This window comes from Sinocyclocheilus rhinocerous, unplaced genomic scaffold (genome assembly GCF_001515625.1).
Source record: "Sinocyclocheilus rhinocerous isolate Xijiao unplaced genomic scaffold, SAMN03320098_v1.1 scaffold48, whole genome shotgun sequence".
Taxonomy (NCBI): Eukaryota; Metazoa; Chordata; class Actinopteri; order Cypriniformes; family Cyprinidae; genus Sinocyclocheilus; species Sinocyclocheilus rhinocerous.
In genome coordinates, this window is record NW_015635971.1 from 255,168 (window position 1) to 266,716 (window position 11,549).

Genomic DNA, 11,549 nt, shown 5'->3' on the forward strand with positions numbered 1-11,549 from the left:
CCTCAATTCCAAGCATCATGTTTGAAGGAAACCAGGCACTGCTCATCACCTGCAGAGTACCATCCCAAAAGTAAAGTGTGCTGGTAGCAGCCTCATGCTGTGGGGCTGTTTTTCAGTGGCAGGGACCGAGGGACTCGTCAGAGTAGAAGATAAGCTCAATGCACCAAAATATTGAGTTAACCTTAATGAAAACCCAGTTCAGAGCATTCAGAACCTCAGACTGGGCAGAAGGTTCACCTTCCAACAGGACAATTAACCTAAGCACACAGCAAGAGTGGCTTATAGACAACTCTGTGAATGTCCTTGAGTGGCCCAGCCAGAGCATGAACTTGAAGCCAATCAAATAATTCTGGAGAAACTTGAAAATGTGCATTTGCTCCCATCCAACCTGACAGAGCTTGAGAGGAGAAGAATGGCAGATAAATGCCAAATGATGACGATCAAAGCTTGTCGCATTAAACAAAAAAGACTTGAGGCTCTAAAGGTGCTTCAGCGAAATATTTAGTTAAATATTTAGTTTAGTTCTGTTTATTAACCGCTAGAGCGCCAAAAGTTACATAGTGCTGCTTTAAATGTGAGATTCTGTAAATGAGATCTAAATTTAGCGGGAACGGTCGGGTTGGGAAGAAAATTATTCCACGCGGATAGCGGGTGAACAAAGAGTGAATATATAGCGGGAGTGGGTGGGTACGGAATATAACCTTATAACGGAATATAAAAAAATTGTCCCGCGCAGACCTCTACATGTTGACTAAAAATAGAAAGAGGATTATCCGTTTAAGTTCATGTGCTTTTGCTTTCATTTAACTTTAACGTCAATAAAACAGGATTCATCTTAATTTTTTCGCCTGTTCTTTGGGATTTAGTCCAAATCTGATCTCATGTTGTTTAAAATGTCACATTCTGTAGCACGTGCAGCTACTGTTCCACCCAATTCTTCTTTAATCCAACTAAATCATATTTTTCCTCATGAAGTGGTCTTTTGACTTCTTTTTTTAATTCGTGAATGACCGTGAGTCAGAATATGATTGCGTCCTTCTGTTTTAGTAACCCGAGACAAACAGCACTAGTGTTTGGTAACCAAGTGATCCTAGTCAAGCTTGTCCTATTTCTGACTGCATAAATATCAAAGAATAACTTTAGCTTTCTAGTTGTTTCTCAGTTTGTAAAGCTTTACAGTTTGTGAAACTGCTTTCACTTCTTATCTAAAATACCTTTGGTCTGTCAAAATAAGTACTGAAAGACCTGCACTAAAAATAAGCACTTGCTCAGGAAAACTGAAACTACCCTCAAAGTTTAGACAGAAGATTTGTTTGGACTGCACACTAATTCCTGGACACTGAGCCCAAACAGGTTACAACACAAGGGGGGAATAATCGAGTTTGGTTAGGATATCGAGGAGTAATTTTATATGAATCCGTTCCACATGTTCAGAGGTATTCACTGATATTGGGTGCACTGTCCTACTTTTTTCATTTTCTTACAAAATGAAATACCGCCAAAATGATACTGTTAATGTTGCCATGAATATAGCCATTGTTGCTGATATGGCGTTAAAACATAAGTAAATAAATGAAATACCGTCAAATACAACAATGTGTCATATTTATTATAAATGTTGAGAAATTTAGTAATGAATGAATGTAATGAATGAATGGAGACTACAGCATTGTTTCAAACTGATTTTCAGCTCATATTTTCAGTTGATACCAGCTTATTGAGTCATGACAGGACCAAGACCGTGAATATATAAAAACTGCATATTTTTCATCTGTTGAATTGTCAGAACAGTCAGATAGAAAAGAAATAACCACAATTTGCATAATGCATGTCTTAATTGTAGTAGTCATTTCTAAAAATTCCAAACAATTAAAAAGAAATGTATGCTGATATATCATTTTAAAATTATTTTTATTGATCAATAATTCATAGTAATTAATGAAACTTCTAATCAGATTAAATAAAAAAAATTTAAATGCAGTTTAATAGCCAGGGTGTTTATTTCACGTCTTATCAACACTATTCACTAAAAAATATTTGAAAATACAACATGTAGCCTATGTTATCTCTTGACAAAAGCACTCTTGGATTTCAGAGCACTTTAAAATCAGCCAGACTTTTTCTTCACAACCAAGAGTAATCTCAAAATTGCTACTGATTATTTGACTAATCATCCTGACCGATATTTTGGTCCATTATTACTGGTTAGAAAAGTAAAGTAAATTCAATTTAGTAGTGACCTGGATTAGAGATATTAGAAACTGTTATTTTAGGATTTGGGTACAATAGAAGAAGAATGATTACTAGAATAAAGGAAAAATCAAATAGTTGCTTTGGAGTTGTATGTGTTGTTGTAGAGTTTCAGAGATCTTAGGGGATTTCTCATGTGAATGAGCAGGACATTCTTTCTGAATTTCTCAGGTCCAGCATCCTCATAGTTTTCATGTCAATACTTTGCCCTTGTTGCTGTCCAACACAACAAACCAAACGGGAAAAAGAAATGGTAAAAATGATGCCTCAGCTGTCCCAAAGTTTCCTGCGTAAGGGATGGCACAACCCTTAGTCACATGCACGGTCATGCTCTTTTGTTTCCATTTGAGTGAAGACTGTTCAGCACAACAAAAGCTACTCGGTCTAAATGCCGACCCTTGACCTTTGTAAGGCTTTGTGTACCATTTATCATTTAAAATCAGATTGTTGTTGATCTTAAACACGGTTGATTTCATCAATTGAAAATTGACTTTGGTGGAGACACGGTTCTTCTGAATGCAGCACATATGTCTGTGAATTCTGGTCAGATGACTGCAAAAGTGAGCTGAGGAATGTATACTTCTCTGGTTTCACTGAGACGCATTCTGGATAAGTGACGTGGTAACAGTTTTGACGAGTTTTGAGGGATTTTTATTTCTACTGGAAGTTAAGTGAAATTTCTTGTGGAGGACAACAAGGTCTGTTCTCTTGAAAGTGACGCCATGAATGAAACTGAAAAAGAGAAGGAAACCGATTTTGAGGAACATTTCATTTTAAACATCAGTGGTGACATATCATGCTGAACAGATGGTCAGAGCAGAGAGATGATGATGATCTGAAAGATTACAGTTGAAATTGTGTTTTTTTTTTTTTTTTTTTTACCGTAGTTAGGACACATTTTTAAATAACTTGGGTCACTTTTTCAAAACTACACTTTATAAAACAATGACTTAAACGCTAACAACAGGTAGCATGAAACTGTTATTTCTCAAATGTCTTTACGAAACAAGAACGACAGCTTTCTACTGTTTAGAATTCACTGCTGTATATATATGTTACATGGTCCGTGTTTACGTGTTAACACTGTGTAGGTGTTCAGCTACATCTGATTGTTTTCTAGTATTTCATTTTTATAGATTTGGAATATATTTCAATAAGTTAACAGTAGAAATGTAGCAAATTGCAGTCTTATTCAGTTTTGTGTTGTATTTTGAACTTTAAAACGTTTTACAGTTTTGAAAAAAAAATGCAAATTGGCCTTTACATAGAGTTTTGGTAGTGTTGTGTCTGAGTGAGAAGGAAAAAAATCATGTAGTTTGAAAGATGTAGTCATATTTTGTGCCAAAGCATGCAAATTGGCCTTTACATAGAGTTTTGGTAGTGTTGTGTCTGAGTGAGAAGAAAAAAAATCATGTAGTTTGAAAGATGTAGTCATATTTTGTGCCAAAGCAATGGAAAATGATCCATAGTTTCCCCACATAGACTGCTGTTGTGCTCACTGTGTAAAGAAATCTTCCTAATGTTTCTCATGTCTGCACAGGTGCATGGCCAGCACTGTATCTGGTATGGTGAATGTGGTAATTCCACTAAAGTTCCAGAGAAGAAGTTAAACTGTAATTACACAGGCCCACCTTTACCTTTACCTGATAAAGAAGGACAGGACCTACTACAGGTAAGAGAACAGACACCTTAAAGGGTTAGTTCACCCAAAAATGAAAATTCTGTCATTAATTACTCACCCTCGTGTTGTTCGAAACCTGTAAGACCTTCGTTCATCTTCGGAACACAATTTAAAGGGGTCATATGATGCGATTTAAATTTTTCCTTTCTCTTTGGAGTGTTACAAGCTCTTGGTGCATAAAGAAGATCTGTAAAGTTGCAAAGACTAAAGTCTCAAATCCAAAGAGATATTCTTTATAAAAGTTAAGAGTCAGCCACACCTACCTAAAACGCCTCGTTCTAACACGCCCCCACATGTCTACGTCACTATGTAGAAATATTAGCATAATGCCGCCCAAATGTGCACGCAAAGAAAGAAGGCGTGGTTTCAGGAACAGCAGTAGTGTTGATGCAGCCATGTCAGGGAAGACGGTGTGTGTTTCAGTGCGAAAGCAAACGCACTTTATTTGGCCTTCCGGAAGTAGATGCAATTAGGAATCATTGGTTAAGATTGATTTACAACAGAACAGCACAACCCAGATGTTCGAATCTGTGCAACGCATTTTATGGACGACAGTTTTTTGAACCTAGAAGAGTACAAAGCTGGCTGCTCACAAAGGTTATTTCTAAAAAAAAAAAAAAAGGGTAAATTCCGACTTTCAAGTCTGCTGTTCAAGACATTTCATGGTGTTTAGATGAGGGAGTTCACCTAAAAATGAAAATTGTGTCATTATTTATTTACAGTCGTTCCAAACCTGTATGACGTAAAGGCCAAAAACTGAGACTTTTTTTTGTTGTTGTTGCAAAAATCCCTTTAACATTGCTTCACTTTGACCTTTGGAAAAGGGATTCTTTCTGTAATCTCACATGTCAATCCTCACAATGACAAATACGCTAGGCAGTAAGAGATCTGAATCAACTTTTGAAGAATACGATATGAGCAGACACTGTTCAATCATGGGTGATCATTACACTTTGCATTTCCTGTACTTTAAATCTTAGGAACCCATAAAGCACTATAGACCACAGTAGGTAACACTTCAGTGGTCTTGTTACCTCCCTTTACATGCACGTACAATCAAAATTGGATTTTGAGTGAAATGTGTAATTTCTACACCACTAGTGCCACCAAACAGAATTGCAAAACGAGTGGCTGTTTTTAGACCATTTTTAAACATTCCCCTGTCTTCTGTTTTTGAGACGAACAGTTAGTAAAGAAACAAGTAAAATTTTAATTAAATTGTCGTCGAAAGCAATCCCATTTAACCCCAAAATCTAAAGAAAAAGACAATGTTTTAGGAGTTTTTCTTTTTATATATTATGATTTATTAGTTCATTTTTATATATATTATATTATATTATGAGAATTTCTTATGCATCAGGATGACTTTTGCTTTGTTTAGTTTTTTTGGTAGACCAATCCAATTATTCTCATATTCATGGTGATTTTCATTGTACATTTTATAAAATTTGATTAAATAAAGGAGGGTCTTTTAAGTATACAGCATGTTTTGTTTAAAGTTCTATATTTTCCTGACTCAAATTGACAAATTGAAATTTTGTTTTTTAACAACTCGTTAATAGAATGATTTCATTGAAAGCAAATGAATTTGAGTGATCTCGCACACGGTTTGCAGGAGCTGTGCCCAGGACTGGTCTATGGGGACAACAAAGTTTGCTGTAATACCCAACAGCTCAGGACACTGAAAAAAAATATGCAGGTCCCCCTTCAGTACCTGTCCAGGTATGACTGATATACATCTATAAAGATGCATATAAGATAGTTGTGTGGCATAAGAACTTTGAACCATTATTGAGTCACGAGCAGGTTATTTATTAAACCAAGTCTCGTTTTCAGTTGAAACCAAATAACATGTACTTGTCTGACACTGGGAGAATCGTCCAGTTCATGGCAGTAATATAATATGCACTTCATAAAAGTTGTAACTTCTTTCTGTTTTTGTGTGTCAGGTGTCCAGCGTGTTTCTTCAACTTCATGACCCTGTTCTGCGAGCTTACCTGCAGTCCCAGACAGAGCGATTTTGTCAGTGCCACAAATTTCTCTACATTTGATAAAAACACAACTAATGTGGACAAGGTGTCCTACTATATCAGCCAGACCTTTGCCAATGGTGAGGAACAGTGATTAGAGAGGAGAAGATCACAAATTTTTCAGAACATCAGAGTGTGACTTACTTGGATGCATTTATTAACCCTAGTATTAGTAATAATATCCCCTAATTTTACTACTACTTTTTTGTTATTATGTTTTCGTTTAATTGATAGACTTGTTTTTCAGGATATATAATAAATAGGTGGTTATTATTATTATGTATTGTTCTGATTTGTCCAGTGTTAAAAGCAGGTTATATCAGGACTTGCTTCCATTTCAGAGCATTCTTTAGTCACTCTGGATTTCCGTTCCTGCTTGCTGGTGAAAGAATGTTCCACATGTTCAGAGTCATAACCAACAACAACGCTCTGGCTTTCAAAAAAATGTTCCCTTACTTACAAAAATACTTTAAAATACTGCTTTTGCTTACACTCTGCTCTACTTGCATATACTGGTCTAGAACACCGTGAACGCAGACAAGTGAAGTTTGAGGACAAATTAGAGGACTGTAACTGTAACTGTTGTATTAAAATACTGTAGGTAACAAATATAACAAAGTCATTTCTTTTATGTCTCTCTGCAGCCATGTATAACGCCTGCAGTGATGTTCAGGCCCCCTCCACCAATCTCAAAGCCCTCAGTCTGCTGTGTGGGAGAGATGCTAGTGAGTGCACTCCCAACAACTGGATCCAGTACATGTTCGATATCAACAATGGCCAAGTCCCCTTCGCTATTGACCCGGATTTCTCAGGTACACACACACACACAAACGCTTTCAGAATCACAAGACACTTTACTGAGTTTGAAATCATAAAAACTTAAGAATTGTTGCTTGTAACCCACTAATTTGATTGCTTTCAAACTCATATAATGTGACCTAAAAATCTGCTTAGCTTACATGAAAGCATATAAAGATTCTTGTCATTGGTTTCAGTGCTGAAAATATATGATATGGGTCTTAAAAATATTTGGTCTCCCCAGATGTACCCATCGCAGGCATGACTCCCATGAGCAACGTGACGTTTAACTGTACACAGTCTCTGGATGACGGCTCGGGGCCCTGCTCATGTCAGGACTGCAGTGAAGCGTGTGGCCCCACACCTGTGGCCCCCCCAGTCCTTCCAACCTGGACCATCCTCGGCCTGGACGCCATGACCGTCATCATGTGGTGTTCTTATGTAGCCTTCCTCATCCTCTTCTTTGGAGTCATGCTGGGGGCATGGTGTTACAGGTAACTGACCTAAACATGCACTAACCAGTGAAATTCGAGATGTGTGAGGGAAAGTTCCTCAAAACAATCTGAGACATTGCAGAAGGGTTTTATTTGTGTAGTAAATTGCATAGTGTATCTTACCATAAATGGTTATTCGACCATCAAGGATCAAACATACCATTTCAGTCAGGTTGCTTAAAATTAAGCCAAAGTTCAGTATTTTGTATTATTTTTTCCTTATCTCACTACAGGAGGAGGATGGTCACATCTGAATATGGCCCAATTCTTGATAGCAACCAGCCCCAATCCATAAACTCTGATGGCACAGATTTTGTAGGCAAGTACATTTTTGTCATGTAGTGTGTGTGTGTGTGTGTGTGTGTTTATTTTTATATATATATATATATATATATACTTTTAACTGTCTGTTGGTGGCAGATGAGGGCATCGCATGAGTGTTCTTCATATCATGGTCCCTACGGGTCCCAAAAAAGTGTCTTAAATTCAGTTTTATCCAATTTAATGTCTTAAAATATCTTAAATATCCTCAATGCTGTAACAAAAGTCTTAATTATCATTTTAAGACCTCATAGAATTGGAGATGGAAAACGGCACTCTTGCAGTCATAATCACTTTCTTATTTATAGTGTTGATGAATTGTGCTTTTTGAAAATTATGTTTATATTTTGATATGCTGTTTGTAAAACTGCTTTTTTTTTTTTTTTTTTTTTACATTGATGTGCAATATTTTTTTTGTTGTATAAATCCTTTATCTTCAACGCGGAAGTAAGCATATGGGTGAGACTTCCGGTTCATTAGCCGCTATAAGGGAAATAACGAGAAGAATAACAACATGCAGTAAACGGTAAAACTGTTTGCACTACAAACCTGTGTTCATAATTAAGATAATACATTAAAATAATATGGTAAGACACACCAATTTTCAATATCAAGCAGCAAAAGGAGCGGTTCTGCTGCGCCCATTTTTACGGCAAGAAAAAGGTGGATAACTTTTTGTTAATTGTATACATTGTGTAATTTATTCCGAGATCGCCATGAAAATAGGCTTGATGCTGGCGTGGTGTTAAAAAGTGAAAAAAAAAAAAAAATCTGAATCAATGTTTGAAGAATTCAATGTGAGCAGACACTGTTCAGTCATGGGTGATATCGTCACACTTTGCATTTCCTGTACTTTAAATCTTAGGAACCCATAAAGCCCTATAGACTACAGTAGGTAACACATTTCAGTGTTCTGGGCCACCTCTATTTACATGCACATACAATGAAAATTGAATGTTGGAGATTTAGTGAAGTGTGTCATTTCTACGCCACTAGTGCCACCAAACAGAATTGCAAAATGAGGGTCTGTTTTTAGACAATTTTAAAGCGTTCTCCCGTTTTTGAGACAAACAGTTAAAGAATCAAGTAGGATTTTATTTAAATTGTCGTCAAAAGCGATCACAAACCTATGTCCAGGTCCTATTTTACCCCAAAATCTAAAGAAAATTTTATGAGTTGTTATATTTTAAATATTATGATTTTTTTTAGTAAATTTTTATATATATTAGAAATTCTTGTTATGCATCAGGATGACTTTTGCTTTGCTTTTTTTTTGTGTAGAACAATCCTATTGTTTTCATATTCATGGTGATTCTCATTGCTGTAATACAGTATTTTTTTTACATTTATTTTAATTTTTTCAATTTTATTTAGATTTTCTCAAATTTGATCAAATTCAAAAAGAAGGGTCTTTTAAGTATACAGCATTGTGCAGTAGATTCTATTTTGCTTTTTTAGCAACCTGTTAAGAGAATGATTTCATTCAAATGAATTTGAGTGATCTCTCACACTGTTTGCAGGAGCTGTGCCCAGGACTGGTCTATGGGGACAACAAAGTTTGCTGTAATACCCAACAGCTCAGGACACTGAAAAAAAATATGCAGGTCCCCCTTCAGTACCTGTCCAGGTATGACTGATATACATCTATAAAGATGCATATAAGATAGTTGTGTGGCATAAGAACTTTGAACCATTATTGAGTCACGAGCAGGTTATTTATTAAACCAAGTCTCGTTTTCAGTTGAAACCAAATAACATGTACTTGTCTGACACTGGGAGAATCGTCCAGTTCATGGCAGTAATATAATATGCACTTCATAAAAGTTGTAACTTCTTTCTGTTTTTGTGTGTCAGGTGTCCAGCGTGTTTCTTCAACTTCATGACCCTGTTCTGCGAGCTTACCTGCAGTCCCAGACAGAGCGATTTTGTCAGTGCCACAAATTTCTCTACATTTGATAAAAACACAACTAATGTGGACAAGGTGTCCTACTATATCAGCCAGACCTTTGCCAATGGTGAGGAACAGTGATTAGAGAGGAGAAGATCACAAATTTTTCAGAACATCAGAGTGTGACTTACTTGGATGCATTTATTAACCCTAGTATTAGTAATAATATCCCCTAATTTTACTACTACTTTTTTGTTATTATGTTTTCGTTTAATTGATAGACTTGTTTTTCAGGATATATAATAAATAGGTGGTTATTATTATTATGTATTGTTCTGATTTGTCCAGTGTTAAAAGCAGGTTATATCAGGACTTGCTTCCATTTCAGAGCATTCTTTAGTCACTCTGGATTTCCGTTCCTGCTTGCTGGTGAAAGAATGTTCCACATGTTCAGAGTCATAACCAACAACAACGCTCTGGCTTTCAAAAAAATGTTCCCTTACTTACAAAAATACTTTAAAATACTGCTTTTGCTTACACTCTGCTCTACTTGCATATACTGGTCTAGAACACCGTGAACGCAGACAAGTGAAGTTTGAGGACAAATTAGAGGACTGTAACTGTAACTGTTGTATTAAAATACTGTAGGTAACAAATATAACAAAGTCATTTCTTTTATGTCTCTCTGCAGCCATGTATAACGCCTGCAGTGATGTTCAGGCCCCCTCCACCAATCTCAAAGCCCTCAGTCTGCTGTGTGGGAGAGATGCTAGTGAGTGCACTCCCAACAACTGGATCCAGTACATGTTCGATATCAACAATGGCCAAGTCCCCTTCGCTATTGACCCGGATTTCTCAGGTACACACACACACACAAACGCATTCAGAATCACAAGACACTTTACTGAGTTTGAAATCATAAAAACTTAAGAATTGTTGCTTGTAACCCACTAATTTGATTGCTTTCAAACTCATATAATGTGACCTAAAAATCTGCTTAGCTTACATGAAAGCATATAAAGATTCTTGTCATTGGTTTCAGTGCTGAAAATATATGATATGGGTCTTAAAAATATTTGGTCTCCCCAGATGTACCCATCGCAGGCATGACTCCCATGAGCAACGTGACGTTTAACTGTACACAGTCTCTGGATGACGGCTCGGGGCCCTGCTCATGTCAGGACTGCAGTGAAGCGTGTGGCCCCACACCTGTGGCCCCCCCAGTCCTTCCAACCTGGACCATCCTCGGCCTGGACGCCATGACCGTCATCATGTGGTGTTCTTATGTAGCCTTCCTCATCCTCTTCTTTGGAGTCATGCTGGGGGCATGGTGTTACAGGTAACTGACCTAAACATGCACTAACCAGTGAAATTCGAGATGTGTGAGGGAAAGTTCCTCAAAACAATCTGAGACATTGCAGAAGGGTTTTATTTGTGTAGTAAATTGCATAGTGTATCTTACCATAAATGGTTATTCGACCATCAAGGATCAAACATACCATTTCAGTCAGGTTGCTTAAAATTAAGCCAAAGTTCAGTATTTTGTATTATTTTTTCCTTATCTCACTACAGGAGGAGGATGGTCACATCTGAATATGGCCCAATTCTTGATAGCAACCAGCCCCAATCCATAAACTCTGATGGCACAGATTTTGTAGGCAAGTACATTTTTGTCATGTAGTGTGTGTGTGTGTGTGTGTGTGTTTATTTTTATATATATATATATATATATATACTTTTAACTGTCTGTTGGTGGCAGATGAGGGCATCGCATGAGTGTTCTTCATATCATGGTCCCTACGGGTCCCAAAAAAGTGTCTTAAATTCAGTTTTATCCAATTTAATGTCTTAAAATATCTTAAATATCCTCAATGCTGTAACAAAAGTCTTAATTATCATTTTAAGACCTCATAGAATTGGAGATGGAAAACGGCACTCTTGCAGTCATAATCACTTTCTTATTTATAGTGTTGATGAATTGTGCTTTTTGAAAATTATGTTTATATTTTGATATGCTGTTTGTAAAACTGCTTTTTTTTTTTTTTTTTTTTTACATTGATGTGCAATATTTTTTTTGTTGTATAAAT

At 36.6% G+C, this 11,549-nt stretch overlaps 1 protein-coding gene across 1 annotated transcript in view; it reads left to right on the forward strand.

Annotated features, from left to right (window-relative positions):
- LOC107747515 (Niemann-Pick C1 protein-like) overlaps nt 1-11,549 on the forward strand; it is a 38,154-nt gene that overhangs the window by 7,147 nt on the left and 19,458 nt on the right. The window contains exons 2-7 of the mRNA XM_016562056.1: nt 3,791-3,922; nt 5,547-5,653; nt 5,881-6,041; nt 6,606-6,773; nt 7,004-7,253; nt 7,487-7,557. Of these exons, the coding sequence (XP_016417542.1) occupies nt 3,791-3,922; nt 5,547-5,653; nt 5,881-6,041; nt 6,606-6,773; nt 7,004-7,253; nt 7,487-7,557 (889 nt within the window). The remainder of the gene's footprint in view (nt 1-3,790; nt 3,923-5,546; nt 5,654-5,880; nt 6,042-6,605; nt 6,774-7,003; nt 7,254-7,486; nt 7,558-11,549) is intronic.